Source organism: Gymnoscopelus braueri (assembly GCF_963280865.1).
Source record: "Gymnoscopelus braueri genome assembly, chromosome: 11".
Taxonomy (NCBI): domain Eukaryota; kingdom Metazoa; phylum Chordata; class Actinopteri; order Myctophiformes; family Myctophidae; genus Gymnoscopelus; species Gymnoscopelus braueri.
The window spans coordinates 13,235,378-13,253,411 of NC_137613.1; the positions used below are offsets into that span (position 1 = coordinate 13,235,378).

General features: G+C 42.9%; 3 protein-coding genes across 3 annotated transcripts in view; all 3 read right to left on the reverse strand.

Annotated features, from left to right (window-relative positions):
• Positions 1-18,034, reverse strand: part of LOC308096048 (peroxisomal ATPase PEX1-like) — a 643,221-nt gene that overhangs the window by 233,554 nt on the left and 391,633 nt on the right. The window lies entirely within an intron of this gene.
• LOC308094815 (uncharacterized protein) overlaps positions 1-18,034 on the reverse strand; it is a gene marked incomplete at both ends in the record, with an annotated part of 256,728 nt that overhangs the window by 131,682 nt on the left and 107,012 nt on the right. The gene's annotated exons all lie outside the window — the stretch shown is intronic.
• The window catches only part of LOC308094817 (peroxisomal ATPase PEX1-like), a gene marked incomplete at both ends in the record, with an annotated part of 49,010 nt that overhangs the window by 25,972 nt on the left and 5,004 nt on the right, over positions 1-18,034 (reverse strand). The window contains 16 exons of the mRNA XM_080441644.1: positions 1,095-1,271; positions 2,549-2,652; positions 3,048-3,190; positions 3,324-3,388; positions 3,953-4,087; positions 6,447-6,616; positions 8,103-8,301; positions 9,664-9,818; positions 9,947-10,117; positions 10,296-10,392; positions 10,521-10,653; positions 11,009-11,097; positions 12,523-12,800; positions 13,142-13,268; positions 13,832-13,951; positions 14,640-15,478. Of these exons, the coding sequence (XP_080297770.1) occupies positions 1,095-1,271; positions 2,549-2,652; positions 3,048-3,190; positions 3,324-3,388; positions 3,953-4,087; positions 6,447-6,616; positions 8,103-8,301; positions 9,664-9,818; positions 9,947-10,117; positions 10,296-10,392; positions 10,521-10,653; positions 11,009-11,097; positions 12,523-12,800; positions 13,142-13,268; positions 13,832-13,951; positions 14,640-15,478 (3,002 nt within the window). The remainder of the gene's footprint in view (positions 1-1,094; positions 1,272-2,548; positions 2,653-3,047; positions 3,191-3,323; positions 3,389-3,952; positions 4,088-6,446; positions 6,617-8,102; positions 8,302-9,663; positions 9,819-9,946; positions 10,118-10,295; positions 10,393-10,520; positions 10,654-11,008; positions 11,098-12,522; positions 12,801-13,141; positions 13,269-13,831; positions 13,952-14,639; positions 15,479-18,034) is intronic.

Consider the following 18,034-nt stretch of genomic DNA (forward strand, 5'->3'; position numbering starts at 1 on the left):
AGAACAAAGACAACATTTTTACATCTTAGGAGGAGCTGACATGTTAGTCCAGAGCAGAGGTATAGGGCATAGCAGTGGCAGCCATTTTCTGGTTCCACTCCAAAATAGTCAATGCATTTTTCCCATTGAGATTTCCAAAAATATTTATATCAATTCATTTAAGCCTAGACAAGCCATCCAGGGTCCTGGTGAATCATGACCATAAAATTTAATTATACATACTATATTTAATAAATACCCTTTGTTTTCCCGTTTTCAAAAACGTTTTTTCACAGAATCAAACGTTTTATGGTCATGATTCACCAGGACCCTGGATGGCTTGATTCTAGGCTTAAAATAATTGATTTCTCTCTGGAAATCTCAATGGGAAAAATGCATTGTCTATTTTGGAGTGGAAACAGAAAATGTCCGCCACTGCTATGCCCTCGCCTGTCACAATTATTCCATTATCACCTAATCGCAATTATTTGAGATAATCGCAATGAATTTGCATGATCGTCGTTAATCGTTTCCATGTTGAGAAAGGTTCATACATTTTGAAACATTTTCAAAAATAGTGTAAATATTATTTATTTACACTATTTTGTTACAAATCTTTAGTATAAAATATTAAACATGCCGTGTTTTCGCCACAATACAATATTCATTTTGACTATTGGTATCGTTCATCGTCAGTAATTTCTTTGTGCATTTGAGTTTTTTGTCATATCTGCCCCATGCAACTTGTGTTTAAAAGCCACACAATTAAATTGTTAATTGCAACTATTTGTATGACAATTAATCGTCAAGTACAATTCATAATGGTGACAGGCCTAAGCAGATGTACTAAAAAAAATTTTTTTATCCCAGCCATGATGATAAAATGATCATGAAAGCGACATCAGAAAGAGTTGGACAAGGGATAGAAGACATAATGGTACAGTTTGTTTTTTCACAATAGACTTGTTAGTGGAGGAGGGAACAAAAAATAAAATAAAGATATCTGGTGGTTCTCAAACTTTTTAATTTCAAGGACCACCATAACTCTGTGAGGGAATCGTTAAGGAACCGGAATGGTTCAAATCCAAAAGGATCCTAACCCCAACGGTACTGACGTGTGTGGTGCTGGCCGCCAGGCTGCCGTGTGCCGCCTCCAGCTGTCCGTTGTACAGCAGGGCTCTCAGGTCGGCTCCGGTGAAACGCTCCGTGGCGGCGGCCAGCTGCCCCAGGTCCACGTCATCGGCCAGGGGCAGGCCCGCGCTCAGAGCCCTGAGGATCTCCACACGATCCTCCTGAACCCGCCGCCAGAGGAAGAGACCCACAGAGAGAGAGAGAGAAGGTTTTAAGGTGGTTATTTCGTCGACTAAATCTATGACGAAAAATGTTCGTCGACTACCTTTTTTGACTGACGAAAACTAGATAAAAACAAAATAAAAACTAAGCTACAATGACTAAAACTGAGACTAAATATATTGACAATTTCGTCAACAAATAAAAACGAGACTAAAATGTTAGTGAGGGACTAGTAGTGGAGAAGAGATCCAGTAGAACTAAAAGACAAGTAAATGTATGTTTGGTTGCGCTCGGGTGTTGTGCTCTGACAATAGCAGATCTACAAGCTGACAACGCGTCGCGCTGCGACATGTTGTGAGCTTGTAGTTCGGCTATTTTCAGCATGCAAACAAGTGTAAGATCAGCCATTACAACACCATCAAGGCACCGCCAACATACATTTTAGCCGACTAAATCAACTATGGATTTAGTCGACAATAATCTTATGATATTTAGTCGACTAAAACTAGACAAAAACTAAAACATTTCAGATGTCCAAAAATATGACTAAAACTAAATCAAAATTTGCTGTCAAAATTTACACTGTTAGATCCACATCGAAGGCAGTTCATTACATTAACCACTGACTTGAACCCTAGCGTCCCTATTCTGTGGGCGAACAGTTGCCGATCTATAAGCTCACAATCTATAAACTTACAATCTACTATCTATAAGATCTATAGGCTCGCAACGCGTGTTAAGCGTCGCAAAGCGTCTTGTTGTGAACTTATTAGGCATGTAACGATTCACTCAATTCACGATATGATTCTAATCACGATACTAGGTTCACAATAAAAAATGTCATGATTTTTTCAACACAAAATAAATTTCCAGACAAAATCTTTTTACATTTTTTTTTCTCTTACGCAAATCCAGTATTTTCTTCCCTTTAATTTTTTTTTTACAATACTGTGTTTTCTCATATCCTCTTTTAAATACAGTAGCAAATGACTTAAACTATTTTTTTATCAATTCTCATACAAAGATCCTGTATTTTCTTCTCTTTTTTTTTACACGCCCTCTGCTGTTTGCATCGCAAATCCGCTCAAAGCTCAAAACCCGTCGCTTCGCGTCGCGTATCAAACTTCAAACAGATCTGCTACTTTAGTAGTATGATCAAGTAGGGTGTTATTTTACGAAAAAACACAGAAATGATCTGATCTGATGTTTGACAGACCAGGTCTGGGGGAGGGCAGTACTAAAGCAGTGATCAGTGAGTGTATAATGTTAAACAGACCAGGTCTGGGGGAGGGCAGTACAGGGACTTGTCCAGTCTACCAGGTCTCAGCAGGGCCGGGTCTATCAGCTCTGGTCGACTGCTGGCTGCGAGCACATACACACCTGATAGCAAACACACACAAAAATATTATCACACAAATTAGGTACTAACCACACCGGATAGATACTGTATGTAGATCATTATTTGGTTTGTTTTGTCTTCTTCCCTTTCTCTTATGGAAATATTTTTTTTTTGTTATTTCTCTTATGGAAATAATGCATTAAAAAAAATGTACCCACCATTTTACACTTGTAAACCTGTGCTGTGACAATAAAGTTGGTTAGTACAGTTAGTACACTGTTTCCCAAATTGGGTCAGAGACACAGTTTTATGGGTCGCAAGTAAATGTCCATTCTTTATACTTTCAGAGTTAAATGAACACTCAGGATGTTGCTAGCAGACCATGGTAAACAGTATGTGTTGCTACAGTGTGAAGTGAAGTGAAGTGTTACAGTACCTTGCAGACCCTCCACCCCGTCCAGCTGTGTGAGGAGCTGGTTGACCACGCGGTCCGTCACCCCCGTGTTGTCATGACCCCTCCTGGGGGCCAGCGAGTCAAACTCATCAAAGAACAGGATGCAGGGCCTGGCTGCCTGGGCCCTGAGGGGGGGGGGGGGGACAACACCGTCACCACTACGTCACTGCTACCAGTTTACAGCTACAGGCACTAAATTAAAGCCTAGATTTAGAATAGAATGTAAAACATGTTAACTGAGCGGATTAGAGAACCGACCTTTGAAAGACGTCCCGGACTGCCTGTTCACTGGCTCCGATGTACTTGCTGAGAAGCTCAGGTCCCTGGAGGGGTAGGAAAAAAATCTGCTATTTTCTATAATACTAGCTTTTAGATGTGCTATTTTCTACTACTACTACTTTCTACTACCAAGTAGTCTGTAAGATTTTAAACAAAAGTTGTAAAAATTGCTGTATAAAAGGCATTAAAACTATTATTTTGCATTGTACAGAGCTCTCCCTCCTCATTTGTTTTTTGCATTGGATTTCTGCCTCCTTGGGAACCCTAGGATTTTTTTGTGTGGCAAAAGAAATTTGTTCAAATTAATAAACTCTCACAGATTTATCTACCAACATTAAACCAACTCATCGACTGGGGCAGCAGTGTCCCAAAGGTTAGAGGAGTGGTAAAATCTGGGTGGGGAAGTGAATGGCCACCACTCACCCCTCCCCCAACACTGCTGGTTTTAATGTGCGTGCGTGCGTGCGTGCGTGCGCATGTGCGTGTGTGGGTTGGAGTTGCTGAAAATGAGCGCTTTATTTACCCAGCTACTACCCTGGGTAAATAAAGAACAAAAACAAATAAAATAAACTGTCACCAGAAGGTCCTGGTCAAGCCATATACTGTACCTTGATTGAGATGAAGTTCATGCCACTGTCTTTGGCCACGGCCCCTGCCAGCAGGGTCTTGCCCGTGCCTGGGGCTCCGTAGAGGAGCAGCCCTGAGCAATGGCGGATAGGCAGCTTGGAGAACAGGATGGGATACTGCAACGTACAGGAGACACATGCCATTTAAAGTGCACATAACCCAACATACAAAAATTATATCTTAACTCATTGGCCGCCATTATCGCATTAACGCGATCTAATAAATAGCGCGCTTGGCCGCCAGGATCGCATTAATGCGATCTAACGTCTTTATTGATCTTTATGCTCTGATCACGCTATTCTGTTATGAATCAGGCTAAGTTTCGGGTTCCACTTACTTCAACCACCACTGCATCCGGTTCCATGACTTGGGTTCCGTTTTCGGTTTTACATTTTTCCCCCCAGTCATTTTCGACCATAATAGGGAAACAAACGGTTTTTCACACACTATGAAAAGCGATCGGAGACCTCCCCTCCTATAATCTATGGTCTGGGTGACGAACATTCATCCCCGTTGTGTATCACAAAGTAATTTTCGCCGATAACAGAATCTGAGAGATTTCACTTCCGGTTCATGTGTTTCACTGTGTGAGTGGGTCTGGGAGGGGGCGAGTGTGATCGAGAGGCGATCAAGCTTGGTATGTGCTGCTCTCTGGTGGTGGAACGATCAAAACGATTCAAGTGTCAAGGTAGACTTTCTAGATGTGAATTAAATAACAAAATAACGAAACAAAAAAACACGAAAATCGCTGGCAAGGGCTGCTATGAACGAGGTTTTAACTCTGGCAGTCAATGAGTTAAAGGTAGGGTAAGTGATATTTTTTGGTTAAAACAAAAAGTATTTTGTTAAAAGGTTAAAATACTATATTCTGATAGTAATCATTGCTATAGAGTGTTTGTTCAGTAACAGATGTCTCCCTGTCTCTCCAGCTCTTTAATAAACAGAAAATACATTTTTCGGTAGGTGTCAAAATCTCAGCCAATCAGGAGAAAGTACCCATTTTTAAGCTTAATTTGTATAGTGTTCCAGTAAAAACTGTGTCTGCTCATTTCTTAGTGTCATCACTTCCAATTTCACTTGTTTAATCTATATCCTGATCCTGAGTTCTCTGTCCTGGTTGGATAAAATTGGAAATGAAACTACAAAAAAAAAAGAAAACTACAAAATACATTTTCTGTTTTATAAAGAGCTGGAGAGACATGGAGACTCTTTATATGGACAGGACACTCTATAGTAACGAGCTCTATCAGAACATAGACCCATTTTGCAATTATTTGAAACTTTGCAAATCACTTACACTACCTTTAAGGCACTATGTAACTTTCCATTGAACCCGGTGCTGAAATATGTGCTGAAATATTTACCATTGAGATAATTGAGCCTGCTTGCTCAAAATTCGTGTCAGATCCTGTGTCTAGGTGAGGCATGACCTTTGACACGATGTAAATGTATCAATAGAAGAGCAGGGAGATCAAATACAACCACCCCAATTGTATGTTATATTGTATTAACATACTCTACCATACAGATTGGATAATATTACATTTTATTCATTAAAATAGTGTTTCATAGTGCTGCTTTATTGTCATTTTAACTTACTTCAGCTACTGTAGATATATTTATTTTAGCCTTGTCAGGTGTTACATAATAGATAAAATAGATAGACAGACAGACGGATACTTTTCTTTCTTACAATAATCTATTTTAACTCCTAGGAAGCCGTGAAATGAGCTTTCTAAAGTTTCACACGAAAAGAAGAAAAAATGTTTCCGGCCCTAAAAATACCAAGAGTTCCCAAAATCTGCTCTCAGGACAGTTTTTGTAAAGAAATATAAAACCTGGCCAAGAGGGCAGTGTGTTCTCATAAGCGTTTACTGAAATCAGACGTACGATTAAAGAAAATAGTTGATTTTTGCGAGTCATTTTCCCCTTTACATTGTACATTAAGGACACTTTTGATATCTTTGTATTTAACATTTTTATCCAACCCATTTAGACATTTTCAAGCTGGGAACACCTCTGTGTCATTTTATTTGTTGCTATATATCGTATAGCAACATCTTTTTTTTTTTATTTTTTTTTTTTTAAGTTTGAATAAAAAATAGTTTTTCAGAACATTTGTCAGAATTTAGAGGCCGTTTTTAGAAACAGCCTCAGGTCTAAAATGGATTAAAGCAGTGATTCTCAATCCCTTTCATTTCTTTCAAAGACTCCCAGCGTGATATTAAATAATTATGGCATGGACCCCCATTTCTAATATGATTTTGAGTCTGGCCCCAATCTATACAGTAAAACCCTCAGTATCAATGTAACTCTGAGAGCTTACATAAGCTCTCAGAGTTACAGACACGTAAAAGGTCCATTTGGTGCTATCAATCATTTAGCTGGGGACGCCCCTGGAACCCCTTCAAGGACCCCCTGGTGGTTCCCCCACACACTCTATATCCCACATGGTTTGACCGTTGTGCAGCTGACCTTGGCAGGGAGCAGGATGGCGTCCATCAGCTGCCGTCGCACGTCTTTCAGCCCCCCCACCCTGTCCAGCCCCGCCCCGCTGGGGGGGGTGTGGAGGTCCATGGCCAACAGCGAGGGGGGCGTGAAGCCCTCCAGAGCCTGCTGGAAGTCTTCCTGAGACAGACACACACCTGAGGACGGACAGACACTGTATTAGTAGTCTCGCGTAGCCAGACAACTATTCCACAATCTCCGAACACTATATAGAGTCTGGAACTACACCTCCTGAATGCTATATAGAGTCTGGAACTACACCTCCTGAATGCTATATAGAGTCTGGAACTACACCTCCTGAATGCTATATAGAGTCTGGAACTACACCTCCTGAATGCTATATAGAGTCTGGAACTACACCTCCTGAACGCTATATAGAGTCTGGAACTACACCTCCTGAATGCTATATAGAGTCTGGAACTACACCTCCTGAATGCTATATAGAGTCTGGAACTACACCTCCTGAATGCTATATAGAGTCTGGAACTACACCTCCTGAACGCTATATAGAGTCTGGAACTACACCTCCTGAATGCTATATAGAGTCTGGAACTACACCTCCTGAATGCTATATAGAGTCTGGAACTACGTCCTGAATGCTATATAGAGTCTGGAACTACACCTCCTGAATGCTATATAGAGTCTGGAACTACGTCCTGAATGCCGAAACTGGCACTTCAGTTCACAAAAATATATTTTAAAATATCTTTACATTTTATTTTTTAATTTCCATTTCTGCTAAGCATCAAGCTGTATATATTTAGATGATTTTGATTTATATTAGGATAAATTGGCACGACTGTAAAGACGAAACGGAAGTGGGGAGGAGGCTTCACATTCGCTTTATATTTTAATCATGATCAGAGGCAACAGTGTGGCCACACAAGACTACTGTATTAGTGACGCTAGTGATATATACTGTAGATGATATGGCCCTTTAACCACTTAAACCCTACAGTATTCAGTTTAGCCCCCCCCCCCCCCCCGGGGGGCCTTAACTGTACTACCAGAAGTAGTATGTGGATGTGACGTCGTCGCAAAAAACGTCGCATCCGTTCATCCCAACGATGGGATTTTCAGAAAAACAGCTGTAACTCAGTTTCTTTTTTTTGCATTGAAAACCACCCGTTTTCAACGGGGCCGAAGCCTCAAAATGGCGGATCGCGGTTGGAATGTTGTCGTTTCCTATGGATACACAGATATCTCCGCCAACCCACGGGAACTATTTTTTTTTGGGACACAAATGTCACGTCCACAGCGTTTCAAATATGATCGGATTGAGGTAATTACGCTGGCAAGGGGATAGAAAACTATGTTTAATATCTTGGCAATCAATGTGTTAAAACCAAATCTCTCCCCCAAATAGCCGTGAAACCATGAAACGTCTGTCTTCTTGAACAGACCATATAGAAACGTTACCATGTTTGAATTACATCTCCTTACCAGAAGCTCAATCCTGGTATAAGCTATATAAATAAAAACGATGTCCTTAATTATTCAAGCCATATTTAATACTTTATTGTACGACAGTGTAATGCAAAAAGCGATGATAGATACTGGATGTAATAATGCCCAAAATAGGGCCACCAGGCTGAAAGTGAACATTAAAATGTGTTAATGTACAGTAGTACGGTGGTTGGTTACCGTGTCCAGTGCGTACAACACTGGCGTGCACGCTCCTCTCTAGCAGCAGAGCCAGGTCACGGGGCACGTAACCCTCCGTCTCCTTGGAGACCATCCCCAGGTCCAGAGTGCGTAGGGTCTCCTCTGATAGGCCGGTCCTCCTGAGGATCAGACAGCGCAGGATCTCTGCTCTCTGTGTCTGAGGGAAGACGTACAGTATAACGCTGTTGTCGGGCAGAAACCTCTTAGCTCCATATTTTAACTTTTTGTGTTTTTTCTAATTAACTAACTAGTTAGTTATTTAATTAGTATTATATTTACAGTATATATCAACTGGTGTCTTTATTCATGCAATTCTCTTTTCATTGTGTGTAGGGCTGCAACTATCAATTATTCTCTCTCAATTATTGTATTGATCACTTTTCATAAAATGATCGAAAATAATATTTTTTTATATTTTGGTTTATTTTGTAGATATCAATGATTGACACGTACACATGTGTACGTTTTATAATAGAATACATTGACTAGTCTGACTAACAACTTAAGGCCTATTTTGTACTTTGTTGCACAACAGTGTCGCATAGAAATTGCAGAAATCGTCAATATTATGGCCAGATTTGTTCCCTTTAGAATAAATCACTTTTATTAAAATAATTTTTTGATTAATTCTTTTTTAATAAATTACATCAGTTCAATAAACTGTATTACCCCTAATTGTGTGTGTGTGTGTGTGTGTGTGTGTGTGTGTGTGTGTGTGTGTGTGTGTGTGTGTGTGTGTGTGTGTGTGTGTGTGTGTGTGTCACATGGAAATTGGCATTCCAGGGAAATTGAAAGAGGAGCGCTCGCTTTTAGGCGCGGGGCTTAGGCGCGAGAAGGGCCTTTTAGAGACAGGGCTTTTTACGCAAGGCTTGCAAGGAGGAGGAGGAGGCGCGAGGCGGGGCTTTGATACGAGGCGGCGCGAGGAGGAGGAGGAGGGGGAGGAGACGCGAAGCGGGGATTTGATAAGAGGCGGCGCGAGGAGGAGGAGGCGCGAGGCGGGGCTTTGATGCGAGGCCGACCTGGCTTTTGTTGTTCCCCCCAACATAGCAACCAGGAAGCTACGCTAGGGGAATGCTGAACACGCGTTCACACGCACACGTGATAATAGTTATTGTCCATGACGGAGGCGCGCCGACTCAGCAGAGCTTGAGGCCGAGGAGGCGCGCGGCGCGAGTGCCCGCGCTGACCGGCCGAAGGTCTGCTAGTCGAATCAGCGCCGTCCGAGTTGTGAACCGATAGGGGGAGAATAGATCTTTTCATGGGTTACAGTCTATGGTTACTATCCAGTGTCCACGACGACACACATGTGTGTGTGTGTGCGTGTGTGCGTGTGCATGTGTGTGCATGCACACACGCACACGCGTGCGCACACATGCACACGCATGTGCATGCGTGTGCCTTGTATTCATTGCCCTCTAGTGTTGGTTATACAGAATTGCCTGGGTGGGTGGTAAAAACAAGCGCTCCTTTTTCAATTTCCCTGGAATGCCAATTTCCCTGTAACATATATACTGTGTACCTGGTCAGGGGGTTGTATGTGGAGGAAGCCCTGGATGAAGTGGGAGCCCTGCACCTGGGTCAGGGAGCGGTGCAGAGAGTGTTCACTGTGGCTGGAGAGGAGCAGACACACCAGGCTGGAGCACTGCACCAACTCATCCACTATGTCCATGAGACCTGGACACACACACACACACACACACACACACACACACACACACACACACGTTTGTATTACCGTAATACATTTGTGAGGACATCAACATTTTATTACGCTTGTACAATGTATAAAAGTGATGTCTTACTCTGTGCGATGTGTTTCCGTAGGAGCGCCTCGGGGCCGTGCTCGTGCTCCGGCGAGGTGGGCGCCCCCGTCACGTGATCCAGGTCGTCCAGTAGGACCACCGAGGGCTGCCTCCACACCGCCTGCTCAAAAACCTCCTCCAGAGTCTGCCTCACCGTCTCCGCCCTTTTCCCTGGAAAATAAATACTGTTTGATTGACATGAAAAATGAAAAACAATGTTCGCAATTATTTGTGCGACAATTAATCATCAACTTAAATGTTGTAATTGTGACAGCCATAGCGCGCGTGTGCGTGTGCGTGTGCGTGTGCGTGTGCGCGTGCGTGTGCGCGTGCGTGTGTATCCTCCTACCTTTGAGCTTTTTGCAGTCCACCACCTCCACATGTGCGTCCAGGTCTTCCCCAGCCCTCCTGCACAAGGCTTTAGCCAGAGAGCTCTTCCCACTGCCCTGTAGAAGAAGACAACCAACATAACACCATGTGTACAGTATGTTAGCCCAGTGCTAACCATGCCAGCTAAAGGACAATCTCTTGTCAATCTCTCGGGATGGGGGGGGGGTGGGGGGTTAAAGGTTACCTTGGCTCCGGTGACGAGCAGCGCCCCGCCCCGGAGACCCCGTCCCGTGGACACCAGCTCTCGGGAGAGCGGACCGGCCTGGAGGCTGTAGTAGATGAACTCAAATCCAGTGGTGATCAGGTCCTTCATCCCACTGGGGTCGGAGACAATTTACAATTTAGCAGATGCTCCTATGCAAAGTGACTTACATTTTTTTGTGGGGTAGGGTTGAATGTGTTTACAGAAATAAATATATAGATATATTATACCACATATATATAAGTATACCACATGGGAACTCATTTTTACAAATCAGATTTGAACCACATTCCTAGGTGGTTTTAAATGCAATTAAAGTCCAAATTAAATTTCCAAAGTCTCAGACTGTACACCTGACACTGATTTACACTTCCATATCATGTATTTCACAAACAAATGGGACTGGCCTGCTGTGTGAAACAAAGCCACAGAGCTCGTACTGTAAAAGCAATAAATAGCACCAGACGTACCCGAGAGCACTCAGACAGGGAAGATCTGAATGGAATGCGTCGCCCGGGGATTTCACTGCTGGTGGTGTGTTGACCGGCTGTCTGTCTACCTGGATGTGACCAATAACACAACTGTGTTATTTCAGAACAGACTTAAACAAAATTCACTTTCACCCATTGCCGTCAAAATGTCTATCCAGAGGTTCTCAAACTATGGGTCGGGACCCCAAGTGGGGTTGCGGAAAGGTGACGGTGGGGTCACACATTGACAACTGAAAAAAGACAAAATGTATCCTTCCTATCAAGTCTGTTTTTATTGATTTGAATACACTCTTTTATTTAAATTAAGGTTCTGGCAGAAACACTTGTATGTAGCTTTTAAACTATGTTGATGAGACACAAAGCATGAATCACAACATAGTGAATGTATTTTCTAATAAATATTCAATGTACCGGTTTACCAGTGTTCATTTTGTTGACGAAGACTAAGACTAAAAGACTAAAATACAAAGATTTTGATATTTAGTCGACTGAGACTAAACCATTTCAGATGACTAAAATAGGACTAAATGGTGTGTTACTCAAAAGACTAAATCAGAATTTGCTGTCAAAATGAACACAATGAACAAAATGAACACAATACTTTATTTAAGCTTTATTTCAACTTTCAAAAAAGCAAGGTGTAATGCACACCTGATCAGCTCAGAGACGGGTGCGTAGGCAGGGATCAGACGTATAGAATACAATAAAATGACCCGCACACCGTCTACACACTAAGCACAATAAGGTCAACTTTATTTAGGCAAGCTAAACCTTCTTCAGGAATCTGGCGTCTTTGAGATGCCTGAAGAAGGTCTATTGACCGAAACGTTGCCTAAATAAAGTTGTCCTTATCGTGCAAGTGTACAGTAGACGGTGTGCGGATCATTTTATTGTATTCTAACTTTGAAATTGAAAAATTTACCCCCATAAAATGGGATCCTCCTGGTATAAAATAAGTTTTGAGAACCCCTGGACTATACTGTACGTACAGCAGTGTTGACAGCTAATTTAGTTTCAGTCATAGTCTTTTGAATAAAATTCCATTTAGTTTTAGTTATATTTTAGTCATCTGAAATGTTTTAGTTTTTGTCTAATTTTAGTCGACAAAATATCATAAGATTTTAGTCGACTAAATCTACAGTTGTTTTAGTCAACTAAAATGTATTTTGGCGGGCATCGATTGCCTGCTGAAAATAGCCGATCTACTGTACAAGCTCGCAGCGCGGCGCGTTGTGAGCTTGTAGATCTGCTATTTTCAGTCAATATATTAAGTATTTCGTTTTTATTTAGTTTTCGTCAATGAAAAAAGGAAGTCGACGAACATTTTTCGTCATAGTTTTAGTCAACAAAATCAACACTGAAGTACAGTAATGTGAATGCTGAAGAAACGGTGACAAAGATTATAAATGTGACTAATCTGACAGCATGAACAGTACCTGTATGGCTGCCTTGCGTAGGACAGTAGGAGCTAATAGAAACAGTATGAACAGTACCTGTATGGCTGCCTTGCGTAGGACAGTAGGAGCTAATAGAAACAGTATGAACAGTACCTGTATGGCTGCCTTGCGTAGGACAGTAGGAGCTAACAGAAACAGTATGAACAGTACCTGTATGGCTGCCTTGCGTAGGACAGTAGGAGCTAACAGAAACAGTATGAACAGTACCTGTATGGCTGCCTTGCGTAGGACAGTAGGAGCGAGCAGAAACAGCTGGTCGGGTGGATCACTCTCTGGCTCTGGCTTAAGCACAGTCAACGCAAGCTCCAGCTTAGCTAAAAAATAGTCACAAGAATTTTTTTAAGATATATTTGTGGGGCTTTTCTGCCTTTATTGATAGTACAAAGTAGAGAGTGACAGGAAACCGAGAGAGAGAAACACGCAGAAAAGGACGTCGGGCTCAGGACGTCAAACCTGCGACTTGCTGTCAGGCTGCATTAGAGCCAATATGTGGTATGCGCCCTAACCACTAGGCCAGCGGCGCCCCTGTTCACTATTTACTGTATGTACCACTATGTGGTATGTACAGTAAATGTCATGGTTGTTGATTTTCCAAACTCCAGGAGTAGTAACTTATCAGTATGATGAATTATCCTTCAAACCGGTTTCCACTCACCTTCATTTCCGTGTAGAGGGATGACGCTGCAGCGTGTGGTCAGACAGGCCAGCGGTTGGTGGCTCTGTGTGTGCAGCCAATCCAAGAAGGCGGTCTGGATGTCCTCGTCACTCTCGTCTGGCTGTGACTACAACAACAAGACATGGTGACAAAAGCTCTCAAAGCATCCGATGGCAACGAGCTTTTATCTGCTGCTGCCAAGCTTGGCAAACAATTTTACACTATACACACCAAGTAGATGAAATGACTGAGTGAGCCATCATTGGAACTGCACACTCACGACTGAAAATGTTTGTATGACCTAACGTGCCACACACTAGCGCTATTTCCTAAATAATATGTAAAATTATGATGTTTTAGTAATATTGCTCCTTGCTGTCAACCCGGTGAATAAATCACAGATTGAGGCTTTAACATTTGCTTTAATATGAAATATCAGACACTATTATTAAGATTTTATGGAAGATGCTTCTCAACATACGGCTAGTTTGACTACTTCAAATGCTCGAATCTTAATGATAACCGAAAATAGCCTATCTACAAGCTTGAGAGCTTGCAGATCGGCTATTTTTGCTGCGCAACATCCATAGAAGACATGCTGCTGGCTTCTAAGGAATCCAAATGACTGAAATCAGTCGTGGCGACTGAGAACTTTAATCCATGTTTGTCATGAGAGGATCTGGAACTCACCGCTGGCTTTAAGGGCTGTAGGCGAATACTCAAGGCCACTTTACAGGTGGTCTCAACGGGCTTGATCCTCACCGTGGAGTGGGAGCTGATGTTCAGTTGTGTCGTCAAGTGCTCCGGCATCTAAAAAAACATGTTTCTTGTAAGATTGAACTACTGGGAAAGAGCCACGTTACCCCACTTTCAATATGCCGGACACTATTTTGGTCATGTTATTATAGGCGATGACTTTCCAAAAATGACTTTCAAAAATAGCAAAAAATAGCAGATCTACAAGCTCTCAACACGCCACACCACGACACGTTGTGTCCTTGTAAATCGGCTATTTTCACTATTTATCACATGACAAATTATATATGGCTTAAGTGGTTACAGTCAGCATATTCATAGTTCACATGCAAGTATGCCTTCCGTCACCTGCATAGGCCTGTCACAATTATTACATACTCACAATTATTTTTTGAATAATCCTCATAATCATTTTCATGTTAAAAATGTTCATATATTTTCCAAAACATCAAAGAAATAGTGGAAATAGCAGAGCTTGTAGATCGGCTATTTCCACTATTAATGTTTATTTTTAAGTATAAAGTAATTAAATATTTGTTATGTCATATCTGCCATGTGAAACTTTTGTTTATGAAGGCTAAAAGCCAAACAGAAATGTTTATTTGTATTCATAATGTTCCAATAATGTTCAATAACAGAAACACAATTAAATGGTTAATCGTAATTATTTGAGTGACAATTAATCATCAAGTAAAATGTCAGTCGGGACAGCCCTACTACACCTGCGGTTTGCCACACTCACCCACACTCTTCCACAGTGGATCTCCCCCATGTCAGGGTATCTCTGCAGGCCTCCTCCTAGCTGCTCCATGTGGTGACACACCACCCGGACCACCACGGTCTCCTCCTCATCCTCCTCCTTCTCCTCCTCCTCCTCTCCCACCATACCTGCACCTGCGGGATCCTTGGAGGAGGCACTCCCAACAACCTTCTTTTTCTCTGTGATCCGCTTAATCCTCTCCCTCCCTTCTTTGGGAGAGAGGACCCTGGAGAGCAGGCCGTAGGTGACCGCGGAGGAGCGGCGGCCTCCTCCTCCGGGCGTCCCGTCCTCCGTGCCCCGCCACCAGGGGAACAGATGAACCACCCCGGCCGCCGCCGCGCCGCCGCCGTGGGGGCTTATGGTGCAGACGTAGCCGGGAGGGGCGCGGCACACCCTGTACATGGAGTCACTGACGAGGGCCGGGATGGCAGGGACGGGGGGAGGAAGGTCCCTGACGGGGTAGCTGCCCGTTAGCATGTAACGCACCAGGCTCTGTAGGTCAGCTATGCCGCCCACTGCCCACTGGTGGTTAGGAGGGGTAGAGGACGAGGCACTAATGGAAGAGTTAGAACTGTGTCCCTGATGATGATCGCTGGTTTGGAATGACGTCGGCGGCGACGGGCCGGAGGGGAAGTCGAGGTTGGACCGGCGTCCGCGAGGAGGAGGAGGAGGAGGAGGAGGAGGAGGAGGAGGCTGCTGGCCCCCCTGAGCGGCTGGGAGAGGAGGGGGGCCACTTCCCCCTCCCGCGCGGATCTTTGGAGAGACCATGAGCTCTGTGAACTGCTCCAGGCGGCCGTAGGGTACGGATGGCGAGAGAGATGCTACAGGGGGTGTTAGGAGAGAAAAAGAGTATATTTATGTGCCATGTATGAATGTCGTTCCGACTGTATCGTCACTGACAGGCAGAAACCTCTTATCTCCATATTTTAACTTTTTCGTAAATTATTGCCCTATACTTGATCATACTACAGCGTCACACAAAAGCTTCAAAAGTAGCAGATCCGCAAGCTCAAAACGTGGCGCGAAGCCATGCGTTTTGAGCTTGTAGATATTTTATTCTGAAAAGTAACAGTTTAGGACATAATGAGGTTTCCACCCCGACAGAGACGATGTCATAGGCCTGGTGATCCTCCCACTATAATTGACAAGCAAACTCATGGAGACGAAATGATTGCATGTGGAGGGTATCCAAGCAGACCCATGGCCCAACTAACTCCAAACTTTTCACAAAAATTCCTCAATATTCTTCCTCCCAGCATACCTGCTTCCCATACCGTTACTGTACTTGCAGGATGTACAATTATATGAAACGCATTATGCCCCAATACTTATGCAAATCACTTCGCCAGCTGCAATTTACTTCCGGAGGGTTCTTTTAACAGCCAATCATCATCATCTGCCACAAAACCTCAGCACCTTCGTTCCCCTGCAGAGCACACAGAAACAAGCGCTGCCTTGGTCTATGCAGCTCACCCCCTCCCCCCCCCCTCAGATCTACAAGCTGACACGCTGTTGCCTTGTAGATCAGATGTACTGCCAGCAGCCCCTCCCCCTGCAGAGCACACAGGCCATCTACACAGCGGTCACAACCGCGAGCGAGTGAGGGAGAGAAAGCCACACCATCTTTTGGACAACAGATCTACAAGCTTCAGAAAGACACACATGGACATGGAGAGAGGGACAGAGACACAAAGAGACAACACGAAAGTTTTCCTCTACAGCGGTCACAGCCGCGAGTGAGGTAGGGACAGAGAGACAGACAGACAGAGAGGGGGACAGAGAGAGAGAGACACACTACACAAAACTTTGCACGCAGCCATGGCACGCAGAAAAACTATGCTGAGCGAACGCACACGCAACGCCAAGAAACTGTGTGTGTGTGTCGCGCGTCGCAAAAACACAGCGGCCATTTTGACCAGCTTGAACAGGGTCACACTTTTCTGTATAACACCCTCCACCGAAACATCGAATTCATTCTAACACATATCCGTTGGTAGGTCAGTATGTCCACAACGCGTCGCAAAAACACACAAACAGTGGCCATTTTGACCAGATTGTACAGGGTCACACACTACACTTTTGCCGTGTAGTTGAAGCACAAGGGGGGGGGGGCCGGGGGGGAGAGAGTCAGTGCACTGAAGTCAAGGCACAGACTACTGTGCTGTTGACGGACAACGGAAAGGAAACATTCAGTCTAAATGTCCACTTTGTTAATTCACAACTACTGTGCCAGATAATCACCAAGACAGTCAAAAAAATTAAAAATCAGTCATTCAGTCCCACTTCACTGTAGCCTATAGGGGAGAACGGGGTAAGATGAACCTCTGGGTAAGTTGAACCACCCCCTGTATCTTTAAAACTATACACATGAGTTGTCATGTGACCTTAAAATAAGGACACACCCATCATTTCCACCTGGCTGTGAAGTTGAGAGACACATGGGCAAAGTGATAAGCATATTTCTACACAAAAAAGTGTTTTTTGCTGGTCAAAGTTAATTTTTTACTTTTCTGGTATAATGATTTTTATTTTAAAGCAAATGTGCCCAGGTTGAAACTTACATATCATGCATGTTGGTGATATTCCAATGTATAAAACCATGTGAATCATTTAGCTAAAGATTAGCCTGAAGCATTAAGCTAGCCAGGTTAGGTCAAAATGGTGGCCATGGGGCAAGATGAACCAAATGCCTTGGGGTAAATTGAACCAATTATCCTAATATTAATCACCATTCATATTTTTTATTATGTCTTTGCTTCTCAAATTATGCTGTATGACCTTTCATTTGGATGAATACACTCATTTAAAGGTAGGGTAAGTGATTTGCAATTATTCAAATAATTGCAAAATGGGTCTATGTTCTGATAGTGCTCGTTGCTATAGAGTGTCCTGTCCATATAAGGAGTCTCCATGTCTCTCCAGCTCTTTATTAAACAGAAAATGCATTTTCGTTTAAGTTTCAGTTTCATTTCCAATTTTATCCAATCAGGATAGAGAACTCAATCAGGATATAGATTAAACAAGTGAAATTGGAAGTGATGACACTAAGAAATGAGCAGACAAAATTTGAACAGGAACCCTATAAAAATGAAGCTTAAAAATGGGTACTTTCTCCTGATTGGCTGAGATTTTGACACCTACCAGAAAATGTATTTTCTGTTTATTAAAGAGCTGGAGAGACGGGGAGACTCCTGTTACTGAACAAACACTCTATAGCAATGATTACTATCAGAATATAGTGCTTGAACCTTTTAACAAAATACTTTTTGTTTTAACCCAAAAACATCACTTACCCTACCTTTAAGAGAAGTTTTCAATATTGTATTAACCATTGCAAATATTAAAAGGTTCTGAATAACAAACATTATTTAATTGGT